Consider the following 17,378-nt stretch of genomic DNA (forward strand, 5'->3'; position numbering starts at 1 on the left):
TATTGTTGTAACTTTCCTCCTGCCGAGAACACAGATGTAAATTTTATAAACTTCAAAATACAAAAGTTTGTGGAATATGGATCAAACCACGGATGAGTCTTTTTTCCTTCTGGATCCATGCAACATCTGAACAGAATGTGATTAAATGGGCTGAACTGTCACCCGTGTTTGTGTTTGACATCCTGTCTACTCCTCTATGTCCCCCAGCTTCTTTCAGTGAAAGGAAAACTGAGCTACCCTTCATCAGGACACATGTTCCTAAGGAAAAGTACAGTCCAGAAGAAATACCCAAGAAAAACAAACCACAGTAACCAAATCTCAAATGGAGCACCAGCAAAGCAAATGATTGAAAAGCTCCTGTTCCCCTAAAGTTACATTGAACACCCATGAAAACACTGCTGCTGGCAAGATAAAACAGTTAAAGACAACATGAAAAGGGCATCACTTATGTATAGAACGTGGTATGCTTAATAAAAACAAACAACAAAAAAACCCACAACAAAGCCTTCCTTTGTGGAAAGCAGTATTTTTTTAATGTTTCTGAAGTTTCCAGATGAACTCAAGATAGAAAATTGGGTCATATCTATCCACAGAACATGCAAATATGTATGGTTTTTTGTGCCAGATCTACTTTCTCTGTTGTTCAGACAGTACTTTCCAAAATGAACACAATAGAAATGTCTTCCATGAGAAGAAACCACTCTTAAATCTCACAGTCCTTTTATTCTCTTCAGACTAACAATATAATACCATATAATCGTTTTTGTGAAATATCCTTGTCCCTTGTTATGAAAGCTTCTTAGTTTTGCTTTTGTTTAGTGTTGCTACCTTATAATCACTCTTATTTTCTTAATTTTTCACTTTCAGCTATTAATTTTTTTTAATTGCCTCTCAATTTCCTAGTGTCACAAATTCTCCCATATTTTTCTCCATAACATTTAGAAGTCTCGTCTCTAAAAGCAGAACACCTATCACCAGTCCTCATAAATACAGAGACTCGGTCAGGTGCTGCTGAAGCAACATAATGAAGAGCTATATAGCATTCAGGTGTAGAATGCAGTCTACCTCAAACAAGCTGCTTATGAGAGCAACAAAGAACAAATTATTCTAAAGTGATAAAGACAAAACCATAGATTTGTTTAAAAAGCCAGATGAAGCAGAATCCAGACTATGGTCCACGCAAGCTGTCAAAATCAAAAGTTTTCAATGATGCAAGTAACATTAAGTATTCCGTAACGAAATGGTGCGTCATGAAAACAAACAAAGAAAAAAAACCAAACTGGAAGACAAGCAATACAAACTTAAAAAATGTGTGACCTGACCAGCCCCAGTTTTACCGCTGCCATCAAGAAAATCTTAAGCCTTAGGTGGAACCTTGTCAGTTCTTCAAGCTCCATGTTCCACAGGGCAATTTCAAATCTCTGTACTTACGTTGTAGTGAAGGCATGAATGTACAGGATATTTTTTCCTGCTCTTGCTTAGATTTGGGAGGTATTAGGCTTAAGGACCGAAGGAAAAAGCTGGTTTATGTATTTGACTTTTCTTTATCAGTAACAATTAATTATCCACACAACACAGGGATAATTAACGTTTTAAAGTAGACTACAAAGAGTAATTTTAATTCTGAAGGTTATTTTTAAAGTAATTACAAAGGATTAGTTTTAAAGTGTTTCCAGTTAAAGGGAAGAGAAAATATTACTAGTATTCACAACAAAACCTAGAAAACAGGATTTGATCTGAATTCTAAATTTGTCACTAAGTCATTTCCTGGCATAAAAGCTGTCACAGAATATGGTTAATTACTATCAGAACATGGTCAGAACTACAAATTCAGAATCTATTGTCCTTTATTTAACGACTGACTACATATAGTCAAAGCTACAGTAGGAGAAGATGGTTTTTAAGCTTGCCTAATCCTGGGAAAGTGATAATTTCTTGACAGTGATGCATTTGGAGTAATGGTACACGGGTACATTTGCAAAGACAGTCTCCAAACCATAAATTCATAATGTTTTGGGTTTTTTTTGTCTGGGACAGAATGAGTTTCCTACAATGACTGAAGGGTTTCATGGTTGGCCAATAGTACAGGATGGAAAAGGTCAGATCTGCTTTATGGCTAGGGGATGCTCAGTTCCCAGAGTTGGCAAGGAATAATTTTTTTTTTTTTTTACCTGTTGGAATTCTTTGCAGTTTCCAAGACTCAGCTGGGAATTAAGCCTTGTTTTTCCAAGTACTTAAACACATGGCAAGAACATGAAACCAGCAACTCCCAAACCCCACAATATAATTAATATAAAAATATCATGGATAAAAGAATGCTCAGTAATGTTTGGCATACTGAGCTTTCCCAATAAATCCTACCATGCCTGAAACACTACTCCTACTAGTTGAAGAATACAGAGATATTTAAATGGGAACAAAGACTCTTTAAATTAACAATGCTCTGTAAAGATGAAGTCTGTCTGAGGTTAGCCAAAATCCCTCAGGGAAGCCCACAGTATTCTGTTGGTAGCCTTAATTTAATGTGTTAATGCCATAAAAGGCTGTCCTTGGTTGACTCTGTAGCCATTTGCTCCCCTTGGCAGCCATTGTGCTTTGACCTGCCATGATTTCTGCCTTACTTGTGTTTAACTACAAGCAGCAAGTGCTTAATTTTTGTGCTTATATTTTTGCACGTTACCTCTGTTTTGATTCCATTTTTATTTACCCCCACTGCTCATTAGAGATGAGTCACATCAAATCGACCCCAATGTTTATAAAACACATTGGATTATCTGGCATATTCTTTTGTACATGTATCCCAGCCCCTGCTTTACATATCCTTTTTATCTTTACTACTATTCTAAACGTTAATCTATGTAATCAGTCACAGTAGTACAATATTCAAGAGTCCCTATAATTTGCAACACTGTGGTTAAACCACATAGACAGGCAGCTTGATCTGAAAAAATTACTAACTTCACAGGGCTGGGAGTGTGGATATTTCAAGGCTAATCCCAGCTCTCTTAATTTTCAGCCAGAGCCTGTGGAAATCCTTTGCTTGTGACTCCATTTTGCCATCTGTTTTGCAGAGATTAATCTAATTGCAGAGAGATTTTCCAAGATCTAGTAGTTGTAATACACTTCAGCAGAGCGATAACTTATTTTCAAGCTTAATAAATTTGAAAATGCCTAGTGCTACATTATTCAGTTTCCTGCTGAAAAAATATCTTGTTGGAAGGTTATGGATCACTCTGAAATTAGATGGGATGTGCCAATCTGTTTTGTTTTCTAGTCTCGCTTCTTTCTCCGCCTGCAGCATTTCTCCTTCTGCTAAGGTTCACATAGCTGGAAATAGCCACTGAGAAGACCTTCACACAGTGTGTTATGAAAAGGTGGTTACTCAGTGGTAAAAAGGCTGTTTGATCTCAACAGGTAGCACCTGCTTGGAGATTCCTGCATCACTGTGGAACAACTAGAGTATTTTTCCCACCAGGGGAGGCAGAATCAATACTAAATTTTTCTCCAACCCACAGTCAAAATTATGAAAAATTAATGGAAAAAATATTATCATGCTGATATCTGTTGTTTAGTCAAATTGTGAAGTCAGGTAGTCCATGAAACCAAAAAACAGTGCCAGGAGAGTGTATTCAACAGGGCATTTTCAGGCATTACCTGAAATGCTGAAAGACGGTAGTGCCATCTGGTGATACTCTTTTAGTTTGAACTCCTAGAAAACTAATGGGATAGTATTTCCTTTACTAAATACAATGTTCTATTAGCAGAATTTTGTTATTATTGCTGTGGAGGGGACTGAGGGACTATAAAGATGAGGCACCTAGAACCTCACCCTAGAATTTGACTACACCTCACCAGGGTCATTTTCCCCAGGTCCCCCTGGTGTGGGAGCAGGAATGTGAGGCACTTCTCTCACATCCAGATGCTACTGCCATTGGATTCCTACAAACAGGAGCAAGGGGGCTGCAAAGAGCACAACACAGAGTGGTTTGGAGGAGGATGATTAAAAAGTTTAATTCAGCATTCCATGACAGTTTAAACCCTGAATGATCCCCTTTCCACTCCCCCCATTACACCGTGAGGTGCAGGCAGGGAAGAGGCAAGGCTGGCAGAGGACAGGCTGAAGGCTCCTGGGGCTACAAAGCTAGTGTTTTCTGGAAGAGAGAGTGGGCAGATCAAAGGTGACAAAGAAACTGTTCTCAGGTTCCTTTTCCTGCCTCTCAGTTCAGTCAAAATGGGGGTATAAGTCAGAAAGGTCTTTACTTGCACCTGGTCACAAAAGTAGCCTCTGGTGGTGCATGGCAGCAAACCCACCTCAGTTGTCGGCATGAAATGGATCCCTGGATGCAGGAGGCAACTTATGTTTCCAGAGAAACGTCTTCCCTGCTTCTGTTTGGAGAAGGTGCTTGATACTGCTTCTGCATTTACTCCTTCCACATTAACTCTCAAAACTTTCCACCAGCTTCCATCTCTTTCCTAAATGTGGCCTTCATCAGCCTCATCAGCAGTCCTGACTCTGGAAACCTGTGCACACCATGCTGTCAAAAGGCAGAAGAGCAAGGATTTGATGATGCACTGTACCACCATTCATTGCCTCCATGGTCTTCCACTCCAGCTGGACACAAACCAGATTTTAGTATTTACAAGATCACACAGAAGTTGCATGAGAAATGTAACTAGACTAGTGAAGAACATGCACCACAGTGAAGGCCTGCTTCACTGTTTGAAAATAAACCAAAGCAGGTTACTGTGCTGTATGAACGTTCATTTTCTGCATTTAAGCGATGAGATCAACCTTGGTCCAATTATGTTTTTGCTTTGAAGTCACTTATCTATGAATTCAGCAAATAGCAGTGTCATTACTTAAATCAAACACTTCTCCAGCATACAAGGATCTAGAAAAAACTGATACATACCCTCTCCTATGCCTCTTTACTGATTAAAACAGGTTACAGTCAATGCCATAGAAACCGATTAAGTGTACTTTTAACAAGCTTTCCTTTGCAGTGGCCTCTGAAGGCCTCACTCTTAAGGCCTCAATTTAAACAGGACTAACAATGGATACACAGTAGAGGTCTGAATTTAATAGAGATCAAACACCAAAACTGATGAGGCTAAAAAATTCTTCAGTGGTTCTAACTATGATTTTAACATGAGAAAAGACCTTGCCCTTCCTTACCATTATGCTCTTAAACTTTGGTTTTTCAGCTAGTTTTTAGTTGAATGTATATTAGTAAAGGCCAAAGGCCAAACGTGTTGTTTACAAGCAACTATGCAAAAGACTTACCAGTTATTTTTCCCAACATATTCTCTCATGTCCCATGAAGGAACTATTTTAAGATAGAAAGAGGAGTTAAAACAGCCCTTTAGTGTATTCAGAGTCAAAACAAACTGGAAACAAGTTTTCACATAACAATGTTCCAGCCTCAATACACCATGTACTGAAGATGGATCTGTGTTGTCTGGCAAATTATGACAAATTTTAGAGGGTAAAACGAGGTTTATTTGTTGTGCAACCACTGCTGTTCCTAACCCAGCAGAGGCAAACATTCCCCCCCAGAAAAAACACACTTGTGTTCTTATACCAGATACATGAACTGCTTAAAGTTCTACTGGTCCTATCCAAATTCCACTACAAAAGTAATTACTGAATGCATGCAGTAAGTACATTCACACATCAGAAACTATATTCAGCATTAATCTGTTGAACTATGGACTTCACTCCTTTCCCACCACCGAAAAAAAGAGGCTTTGTTAGACAAGACAGTTGTATTGAATTCACTTCCTTTTATTGCAGTGACATCCCCCTGGTACAAAGTTTTAACTGCAATAATTACGTTAAAACATTAGAAAAGCATTTGTGTGTGACAGTTACAGTACAGTGTCAAATCTTACATCTTCAAACCAAGTGGGCCACGACCCACTGAACGCTCAAATCTTTTAAGTTATTTTCAGTTATTTTTAAATATGCAATGTCAGAAAAAGCATATAAAAAGAATGTATGTAAAAGGAAACCTAAATACAAGTGAACAAATAAATAATTGATTTTTGCCAGCTATTACTTTCTAAACCCATACAAAGGAACCTAATCTACAGAAGGTATGAATTGCCATGTGTAAGCGATTTCATTTTCCACGTAATTAATGATGATTGAAACATAAGTAAATTTGGCGTCAAAATCAAAGCAGAAGTTGGAGTGACTGCCACTAACTGACATCTGTTGTAGACAATTACCACTAACTGTTCAAATTTTAGTGAGCAAATGATATTGAAACTTGGCCTCCTGCCCAGCATTAGTGTGAACTCCTGAGAGTGCATGTGAAAAGCATCCTATCTTATTTCACAGACATTACCTTAACTATCCCCATATGCATACTTATATATTTTATATAATTTTATACACATATATGCATGTACACACACACTTCATTTGGTTTCTGTGTTGTGTTACAGATCACAAGCAATGGTTTCCTGAATGGGCAAATAAACGTCTTAAATAAGTGTACCTGTGCACATCTGTTTTTTTTTTTTTTTTTTTCAAGATAGCAGCACTAAGTCCATGCCATACTGTCCCTCTGCTCAAAAGAATGTTACCCACAAAACAACAAGAAAGGTGGTAATGATTCCATATGCACAATGTGACAACCTCATCCCCTAAAAAAACACTGTAAAATCTGTGATAGATATGTTGGTATGTTTGATCCAAACCCCCTCACCGGGAAGGAAACACCATTTTTACTGCAAGCTGTCTTTGTCTTACAATGTTTATCATAACAAGCTGGGTTCATGCTGGCATCAGTTATCTCACACTTAGCAGCAAGACATGCATGTTTGTTTTTCTTAAGTTTTTCAAAGTGAAATGATTCAATAGTCTCAAATCCAAATGATAGAAATAGCAAAAAAAAAACAAAACAAAACAAAAAAAAACCAAACCAACAAACCAACCAAACAAAACAAACAAAAAAAAAAACCCAAAAGACTTTTTGCAGTTTACCAAGAACTTGACAACAATGTATACTGCACAGTGTAGAATATTTTTAATCTTTAATCAAAAGTTGAAGCTCTACCTTGCCACACAATGATTATGCTTTGTCCTTCAGAAGGAACAGTTACATTTTAATTTGATCCTGCATTTAGCAAAAAACAAACAAAAAACCCCCCCAGAAATCAAACCACAAAACACCTTTTCTGTGCATCCTTAAATGAAAGTCACTCACCCACTGATAAACTGATCCAGTAGCATGTCCAATAATAATATCAAAAGCTTGTGAAATGTTTTTAGGCAATCCTTCCTATCCAAAACTTATTAGGAATTTAAAAAACAGTTCACATTACTAACCTTTATATAAAGGTTCGAGTGAAATTCCTTTTGCAGGTGTTCATAGTAGATTAAATTATGAAGTTTTCAAAATATACAATGAAAGGGCACACAAGACTGGCAGTTTTTTTAGTGAACATAGAAAATGTATAAAGTAAAATGTATGGAATAGATCAAAACTGCTAGACAATCAAACCTGAGTATTATTTAATAAGACTAAATGTATTTTCTGACAACTGAACGAATTGACCTAAAAACATCTCCCCTAATAACTAGTGGTCCTTTTAACCATTTGTTGAAAAATGCAAGAGAACTGCAGCTTTTACATTTCATATTGGATAGCACAATTCCACATAGTGTTTACTGTTTTCTGTTAGATAGCATCACATTGCTTATATTATCCCCATTCAAGCCTTAAGTTGAGTTTTGTTTCAAAAATAAGTTGAAAGTGACACTAAAATGTAACAGGACAAGAATTAGGACAGGTCTTTTCATTTTCTTCTAATTTGTGGTTAAGATAAAAAGCCTCACCCAGCAAGATGAATCTCGTTTAATAGTAGAGCTAAGACTGACCAGTATCCTCGGCCAAAGAAGCTAATGTTAGTTTTCTGTCTCAGACTAGTGCCCAAGTATTACACAATTGTCAAATTTGAGAAAAGGATGCACTCCGCAAGTAACATTAGTTTTATTTTCATTAGTAGAATGAACCTTGACAATAACATCAGGGATTTGCTTTAGCTCAACTGACCTGCCCCAATTCTCACCTTTAAATCTAACAGATATAATAATAAAAAAACCCCAAAACTGTCTGACGATAGAAAACATACAGTACTAAGAACTAATAGCTCAATGGAAGACTGAAAAGCAGCATTCATTTTTATTGTAATATGGAAGAGACTAGAAACTAAAGGAAGTCTGATCTAAACTCTTAGTTGAAGGCAGATTTTGACATTCTATATAAATTTACAAAATAGGATGTATGGGTGAGATTTGGTTAATTTCAGAAGGCACCTCAAGGCTAAAAGGCTTTTATAAATCTATAATCCTTTCATTGATCAAAAATACAACATTTTATTGCTGCTATTCAAATAGCAAACAAAAAAGCTTGTCTTGTTCTTCAGTCTAACAAGGAATCCTCCCCGATTAAGCAAGATCAAATTACAGAAAATATAGAATAAAACTGAAGATGTCACAATTTTAGAAATACAGTGACTTTCCCCCTGTGTGCTTTCAAGTCAGTGAAATAGTGAAAGAAGAGTCACTTTTTGCCTTTGTGATGTTAATGAACTATAGACCACGTCAGTCACTCTCCCCTGGTCACGGAAGTACCATTTCATCACAGCTGAGCCATGTGCAGTACTCTTAGGAATAGAAGGTCAGAACACTCTGATGATTCCCACGAACAAGGAGAATTGGTGGCAGATCTTTAGAAAGGGCTTCTAACCAGGCCATGTACAGTGCACTAGAAACTGCACCTTTTCGTGCAACCGGCAAACTCCTGCAATTCACAAGGCAAAAAACATTCAACAGTCAGAAAAACATGGTGAAGTACAAGTCAGAGCATAATACATACGAAACTGTGATTCTGCAAAGAAGTCAAATTAGGTCAAATTTCTTCACCTTTTTATTTTGTTATTTTTCCTTCAGAATTCAGTTAACGAGTTGAGATTTTGCATCTCAAGCATCACAGGCTTTTATACCTATTTACCCCTTGCTTTTGGCCTGTTACCACCACTTTCTATTCAGGTAGATTCATGATGAATCTGAAGAGTCTCTTGAAAGACTCTTTCAAGATTTTCAAATAGAGCATTAAGAAACCTACAATCCACATTCTGTTTGTTTACACCAAAAGCAATTCCATGAAAATCTGTGACCAGGATAGTTATCCAACTTCATCAAGAGAGATCTCCTAGAAAAAGAGACTGAAAGAAAGGACTTGGAAAAAAAAAAAAAAGGAACAGGTGGCATGCAGGAGGAGAAAGAATGTGTGAATCCTGAGTTGCACTGCAAATGTGGAGGTGATCAATTAAAACAGTGTATCAAAAGCACAGAATTCCACAGGACATTTTTCATTAGTTATAGTAGTTCCATGCTTCTAATAAATAGAGTCAGCTTTTGAGTATTTCTACAAGTTAGTTCCTGATTTGTATTTACATCTTTGTGTATTTCAAATTACAGTTTCATACCAAAACAAATCCAAGTTATTTACTTACATGACAATTATGTTAGCTGTACTTGAATGTTCTTTCAGCAACTCATTTAGCCTAATCTGTCGGTAAGTCTGTAAATAAAATGAAACTTGTTAGGAAGATCTTTAATTTAAAAACTTCATTTATTCAAGAAAAATGAAAAACAGGTATGATCAATTGGTAAGAGTAATTTATAAAAAGCATGTATTTTCACCACAGTGTGGCAACTTTTCCCTTTTCAAAAAAAACCAAAAAACAAACGGTTGCAAGGCTGGAGAAAAGAAAGCAGTAAAGTGTGCAAATAAGTCAAGTGCTATAACAGATAAATTTAAGATAGTTCCTCTTACAATAGCACCATCCTCCATAGCTCCTGGAAATGAAAGTCCCTTATCACAGGATCGTAGAATAGTCTGGGTTGGAAGCAACCTTGAAAAGATCCTCTAGCTCCACATCCCCCGACACATATCCTCACAAAAGTTGTAAAAATCCAAACAGGAAAAAGATAAGGCTGGATTAAACTCAGGACCATCTTGAAGATCTTCAGATCAATGCAACTTTACCCGATCTTTCTTTAGGTACATGTCTGTATCCACATCCTGTCACAGATGACACTTTTTGTTCTCTCCCATAAAAGCACTTGAGAAGAAGCACTTCTGATATCTCTGTAGTGCACAACAGCTTGGAAAAGATATCAAACCTTTAACTGCTCCTTTACATCACAGTTAAGATGTACTGTGTTGCTTGGTTTTAGTTTCTAGTGGGGTTTTTCAAAAATAGTCAAGCAAAAAATGTTAGTTTGGTCAAAAGGAGAAAAAAAAAAGGAGGGGCAAACACCTGAACACAAACTAATTGCTGAAATTCTGTAGGAAAAGTTTGGTCTCTGCACATATTCAAGTGCAAAGCTTCCTTTTTTCTTTTGTGAACCATCTAAACGGTTTTAGATGCTGCTTTCATCAGCCACGCATAAAACCAGCTACAAGAGAGAATAACAAGACTGAACTCACCACCATCACTTCCACAAATGCAGTAGAAAAAAAAGGGGTAACTAAGATCACAGTCTAAAGAAAACAGTACCTTTGTTTTGTAAAGCTCAAGTTCATTATCTGTTATCCTCCATGGTTCATCCTCTTTCATTTTATCTGCAACTTCTTGCTCTTTATCATCCTCATGAAGTCGGAATGGCTCTATCATTTCCTCAAAAGCTGCAATGCTGGAAGGATAAAGTGAGCAGACATATTAAAACTGGTGTGAGTCTATATATCAGAAAAGACTCTCATGGTGTCAGAAACTAATATTACTATGTAAAAATAAAGTGAACTGAAGGTTTTTGCCCTACTTGGTGCAGTTAGAACATCAGATCAGCTGCTTGCACACAGACACAGACACTGTAATTCAGCAAACAATCTGTGGCAGCTGTAGGAGCTTTCACTGTTCATTATCCAACTAAAGTTCAACCCAGTTCAAAAAACAAACAACCCCCACCTCAACTTTTCCTTGAGTTTCACAATGATTTTGAAAGCTGAAGAGTACTACCCTTGGAAAAAGGACAGTAACTAACAGCAGCTTCTTCCAAATGAAATTTGAAAGACGAAGAATTTACATGTCACACTCAAAAAAACCCAGTTATCAAGTCTCGTGCTATTGCCATCAGGATTTTGGCTTTGGTATTTTTATTTTTCTTCTTTTTAGTCCTTCCTATACAGTTCAAGAACCACATTCAAATGCAAAAAACCAGACATCTTATTTAGTCTTCCTGTTGCACCTGTTAAGAGTAAGAACACTTTGAATTTACTAGAAAGCCTTCTGAAGATGAAAGATGCATTAACTTCTACTAGAAAGAATATTACCCTACTTTTCTACCCACATTTCCTCCAGGAAATGCCCACATTACTACTAAAACAATTTTTTATCTACACTTGGTAGTCTTTACTGTAGTTGACACAATGACTTCACCTTAATCAAAAGGAAGAAAACAAATTTGATCTACTTTTTGGTTGGGCAAAAAGGAGAACTACTAACAATTTTACATTATACATCACAGTAACTGTTAAAAATAAATCTTCCTGCATTTGGTTTTCAGCTTCTATTAGTGCCAAATGGTATCTTAGAAAGGTTTTGGAAATATTGTGGGGTATGTATCCACCCAGAAAAGAAAAAAATGCCCTCAGAAGAAATAACTCAGATCACTTCTATAAAACGGAACTATTTCCATGTAATTCTACAACCTCAACTCTGATCCACAAATGGGTGCTAATTCAATGTTTCACCTTTCACAGTGGCAGAATCCTGGAAGCAAAGACACCAGAGTGCCATAAGTACTATAATGTTTCAGTTGCTTGATACTATATACTGAAGAAAAGGTGATTAAAGAGCAGGGAATAAAAGAACATGTATTAGTATTTAGCATCTGCCTGACTTTTCCAATTTGCATGGCATGTCTTTCAGGTAAGCTCATGTCCAAGTAAAAGACATTTTTACAACTTCAGCACATTCAAGAAGACTTGAAAGGGAAGGGGGGTAGTTTTTTAGATTGTACACATTCTGTTACAAATTTTTAGAAAGTCACCTACAACTAATATTTTTTGCACTTAAAATGGAGGAGTATCACATGTATGACCATTCCTGTGTAAATTAAAAGTCCAAGCAACTTAAAAAAAGAAAAACCAACAAAAAACACCCCCAAACCAAACCCCAAAAAACCAAAACCCAAATAAAAAAACCCAGATGGGTCTATTTCGAGACCGAGCTTTGTTGCATTAAACTAAGACTGCAAATAAGATTCAGATCATGCCAGTTTTTGTACGCATTTCCCTTTATAAAAAAGATTGCTCCAGTCAACTTGGATTTTATTCCTCAACTGTATTTCTCTCAATTTAGTATTACAGTCAAATGGCTAGAGATCTAAAAAATCCAGATTTCAATACTCTCGGATTTAGCAGCTATTGCTTAATTCATTTCCTCCATTTCTGTCAAACAATGAATATCACAGGAACCAGTTGTGCCATAAATGCTATGTAGAAAAGAATTACGTGTTCTAAATTAATGAAACACATCAAAAATTCAAATAACAAACATGATGTGGTTTTTTGAGACTTACTTTTCTTTCTTTGGTTTAGTATTAATATCCCCAAGAACCATAATATCTGAAAAGTCTATCCGAAACTTGCTCAGCAAAGTAGCCATCCTGCATCAGAAAAACAAGCCTTTATATATGATCATATTTGTAATTTTTTCACAGGGTAAACAGGTAATAAAAACACTGGTTTAAGAAATGAAATCAAAAAAAAGGCATCTTAATTGTAATGGTGGGGGAAAATCAAACAGAACTGACTTATGACTATAAATCAACACCATGCTTCTGGAAAAAAATGAAAACAGTTTTATGGTTTTAAATAAGAGAAGGGCTCTCCCTTAATGACAAACTCAGAAAATATTTGGAAAAGAAAATGTTAGCATCAGACAATACTGCAGATAACGTAGTTTGAGGTATCTCACCCAAAACCACTCAGGGGAAATGAGAGCTTTTCTGGATCAAGGGAACAGAATATGATTACACCTCAACAAAAGCACAACTGAAATAAGGCTACTAGGAAGAGAGAGTAATCCAATGAGTAACATGCTCTTTCAGCACTTGAACCAGATTTTTTAAGGGAAACTTACGCTCTTCTGTCATGATCAATCCTGTTTATTTTCCCACCAATGAACACTCTGATCTTACAGTCTTTCCACTTCTTCTTGGTTGTGATAAGATACGGAATCAACAGTGTCAAACCTGTGTTTAGATCAGAATTTGAGATTGATTGAGAAAACAGCATCTTGTTAAACAGTACAGATTTTATATGAACTTACTGAATGGTGTCTGTTGACAATTAATGCAAAATTACTTCAATAATTTTTTTATCAAGTTTTTTAAACTATAAAGTACATTACCTCCATCATCAAAGAGCCACCAGACATCAATATTGCTTTTGCCTTGTTTTTTCTGAAACTGAGAACTGGCATCAAGAAGTCTTTGGTCAGTCACATTTAAAGGAGAAGATGAGATCTTTGAATCTGGAAAGAATTATGATAACACCCTGTTTAACTGTTTTGCTTCATCACCTGGAAATTCACCAAATACAACTTCTTAATATTTTGTGGTACTTATAATTTTGAAAAAAATTGTTCCCGCTCCCCACCCCACCCCAACTCCAGATTTTGATTGACTGGATATAAACTGAGCTATCTGTAGAGAGTCTAACTCATAGTTTCAGCAGATGAAGTAGTTCAGCAGGCATCTGACAAATAAAGGATGTGTGAGATCTTTATACTGATATTTGCCTAGACAGTTTAACTGACCTTGCTTCAGAGCACTAGGCAATGCACTGTTACTACCTGTTATAAGTAACAAAACTTCCCTAAAAATAGGTAGATAACTAATACCACACTCTAAGCACTTCTTTCCTAAATCTGATTTTCCTTAAGCATGCGGTGAAAATAAAAGCTACTTATGTCCATTGGAATCCTGTCTTCTGCAACAAATACCTTTTTGCATGTACAGGACTCTAAAGCACAATACAGACTGTTCTGCATAACAAACTTATTTGATTTGTTGAGAGCAAGACAATAATGGCATTTTAAATTAGAACAATACAGGTAATTTTGTTTTTCAGCAGAGGAAAAAACCCTAACCTCTTTCTCGTAACTAGAATCTCAGACTGAACAAGAGCCAGGAGTTTGACTGTCCTTATTTTTTTAGGAATTTTTAAATTTGGAGCACATCTGTGACTAATTTACATTAATACTACTTTACTGCATACTGGACTTCTTCCAAACTGCCATCCTGTGCTTCAAGATGTAATCTCACTTTCCATTATTAAAACACAAAAACTTCTAGCTGCTGAAATCATGAAAAAAATGTCAAAACAGTGAGATGAGTTGTAGAAGGCAAAAATAGCTGATTAACTCAAAAGAAGCCAGAAATAAACCAAGAAGTAAAAACTGCTTAGTTCATCTCTCAAATGGCTGTGACTTGAACTACTACTTCAGGTTATTTCAGAAGTTCATCTCACTCAGTGTCCATATTATGCCTTAATTTGCAGGATATTGAACAATTCCAAATAACAGAGCAATTAAGTATGGCTTTAGAAGATCTACTGAATAAACTTGACAGAGCACTTCCACTACACCAGACAGTATTTTCCTTAAGCCTCAACTAACCAGGGAGCCAGATACCTGAGACACAAAGAACTAAGAAAGCAGAAAGCTCCCGAACACATTTCAAATAGTAATTAAAAACAAAAGGCTTGTTTGTTTGTTCGTTTGTTTTTAAAATTTCAACATTTATGCACAATCCTTCCTCAGTAGCAACTTGTTCTGGGAATTTCCACAATGCTGCTTTTGTTTTTTTTTCATAGCCTAATCCCTAAAGATGAAGCCCATTTTAAAGCAGATATGAAGAAACAAATTACAATGCACGGTTGGTATTTCCCTCTCCAGTACTAAGGTGTAGAAAGAAGTACAAAAGGAAAATTGAAATTAACAATGTGAAAGAATGATTTAACACAAAAAGGTGGAAAATGCCTGCCTTTTTTTAACAGTGGTTGTGTTGAAGTCTTTCCATCCTCGTCCTCCTCTGGAAGGTTTTTAAAGACACAAAATAAAAATGTTAATTTCCTTTGTGATATTAATGAAAACAATACAAACGTATATATAAAAAAATTAGAAAATAAGATGTAGAATGAAGTGGATTTTCACACAAAGAAAAGAACACAAATGCAGTCTACCAAATCCTGAGATTCCTCTGTACTTTAAAAAAAAAAATCTACTCCCATTGCTCACTTAACTATTAGACTTTTGTTTTTTAAGAGAAGAGGATACTGGTTAGTGTCACAGTATCTTGGATGATTTGTGCCTGCTAACATGCACATAGTATGTAAGGTCAGGATGAAAAAGCCTTCAAATTTAGTAGCCTTCCAAACACACATTGGGCTCAATTCTCAAGCCCTTTCTAATGCCTGTCAAACTCAACAACAAAGAAAATCCCAGTGTAGGTCATTGTCTACCACCTGCTTTATTTAGGGGACTGCAAACCAAAGATTTATTTAGGTTTGGTAAGCTCCAAACCTAATCACTGAAATGATTAGACATCAATGTCTAGAAAAGCATGACACACTTCTGTTTCACAGACACAAAGATCCCATAAATAATCCCTTGGTGAAGAGAGAGAGGAACTGAAAAAGAAATGAGAAAGACTGAGAACTCAAGTTTCATTACTAACTAGCAGGTTACCTTTACGTGGAGTGGGAGTTCTTTCACTAGATGATGGAGCAAAAGCTATAGAAGTGTCTGTCTCAGACTTCTTGCTATAATCCACTTTTACTATGACATCCTTGGTGCACGGAGATTTTTCTTGGGATGACAGTAACTCTTCTTTGAAAAAGCAGAGAAACACATTATAAACAACTTAATTGTTTCAAATAGAGGTATGTGACTGCAGTGTGCTGGTTCACAATTAATTCAACTCTACAGGACTGCTATGCTTTGGCAAAGAGGGGAGGAAAACTAGCACAAAAGTCTTGTATGAACTGCTTCAGAGCACAAGGAGGCTCCTCCTTTGAGCAGAGCTGTAATTCTTTGCCACCTCCCCACACTGTGATTGTTGAATGCATTCCCATAGGCTAAATATAATAAAGCAGAGCTAGTTAACACTGTGGAAGCACAACTAGGAGGAAAAAAACATTAGTTGGTGAAGCGTTTTCCATTTCCACTCCAAGAGGAAGGTAAGCCTTAGAAGGCACAGACCAAGTATGTCTCACAGCCAAGTCTTTATTCCAGTTTTGGCTTCAGTGGAGCTACTTGGCAGCAACCAGAGTTAAAACAAATTCAAAGTCCCCTGTGGGCACTAAGATTCTTCTGACACCTTGGTGTTATATTCCCAGTTTTCTCAGCAGTGTTGTTTTCACAATGCAGGTTCACTCTTTGCCATCTCTCATACTCCTCTGCCCTCCTGCATGCAGTGACAGGCTCTCTCTCTCCAAATCCTAAAACAGTGAAGGAACAACCCTGCCCTCTTTCAGTAGGGTGCCCCTCCTACAGAGTTTGTGTCACAAAGATTTTTCCTCACTGCAGCTGCTTGGTGCCCCTCCTACAGAGTTTGTGTCACAAAGATTTCTCCTCACTGCAGCTGCTTTGTATGGAGCAAGCTACAAACATACTACACATTATCAACTCAGCAGAAGTTGTCACTATAGCTCACAGGCTTCCTTCAATATTCTGTTTGAAGATGAACTCAAATTATACCATTCAGCTTAAGAACACTACCCACAAAGCATGACCATGCCTTCCACATGGAAAACAGAAGACCTTTCCAAAATTGAGACAGATTACTCAATAGCTCTAAACTAGTGCGTGTAGGGGTTGGCATCCCACACCAAACTCATGGTATTCTTGCATCATGGATCATTTGATGTGATTTTCACAATTTCTAGGCTTGAGTCCCAGACACTCGATACCAACTTATCATCTTTAATTTGTTCCAATAAAATAGTAAATCTTTGGGAAACATTATATACAGTTTACAAATACAGAAAGTTGAAACACAAAAAAACCAAGATCTGCTTGGGTTTTCTTATTTTACAGTTCTGACTTGCTAATTTCATTGAATTTTATTCCATAAGAAGGGCGATATTTTACTTAATAATTTTTCATTTAGTGTTTTTAAAAAGCAATATTAAAAGGGAATTAGAACAGATATTCACCAGATAGAAAAAAATAAATCTTACCTTGGCCCTGAAGATGAGAAATGTCTAGGCCCTCCTGCAAGCGAATGACAACCACACCATACTGAACATCAAAGGCATCACTAAACAAAAGGGACAAAATCAAATTATTTT

The 17,378-nt window shown here is 36.6% G+C and overlaps 1 protein-coding gene across 3 annotated transcripts in view; it reads right to left on the minus strand.

Annotated features, from left to right (window-relative positions):
• Nucleotides 1-5,764: 5,764 nt before the first annotated feature.
• SLC12A2 (solute carrier family 12 member 2) overlaps nucleotides 5,765-17,378 on the minus strand; it is a 58,735-nt gene continuing 47,121 nt past the window's right edge. The window contains exons 19-27 of one of the 3 annotated variants that reach the window (XM_027896438.1): nucleotides 17,268-17,347; nucleotides 15,775-15,912; nucleotides 15,071-15,118; nucleotides 13,435-13,557; nucleotides 13,165-13,276; nucleotides 12,602-12,688; nucleotides 10,579-10,714; nucleotides 9,529-9,596; nucleotides 5,765-8,813 (exon numbers count right to left, since the gene is read on the minus strand). In XM_027896438.1, the coding sequence (XP_027752239.1) occupies nucleotides 8,678-8,813; nucleotides 9,529-9,596; nucleotides 10,579-10,714; nucleotides 12,602-12,688; nucleotides 13,165-13,276; nucleotides 13,435-13,557; nucleotides 15,071-15,118; nucleotides 15,775-15,912; nucleotides 17,268-17,347 (928 nt within the window). In that variant the 3' untranslated portion in view covers nucleotides 5,765-8,677. Of the gene's footprint in view, nucleotides 8,814-9,528; nucleotides 9,597-10,578; nucleotides 10,715-12,601; nucleotides 12,689-13,164; nucleotides 13,277-13,434; nucleotides 13,558-15,070; nucleotides 15,119-15,774; nucleotides 15,916-17,267; nucleotides 17,348-17,378 lie in introns of all 3 variants that reach the window. The other 2 variants (XM_027896437.1, XM_027896439.1) reach the window with 2 other exon arrangements.

Source organism: Empidonax traillii, unplaced genomic scaffold, assembly GCF_003031625.1.
Source record: "Empidonax traillii isolate 1590-97213 ecotype Southwest subspecies unplaced genomic scaffold, ASM303162v1 scaffold497:size1267575, whole genome shotgun sequence".
NCBI lineage: Eukaryota > Metazoa > Chordata > Aves > Passeriformes > Tyrannidae > Empidonax > Empidonax traillii.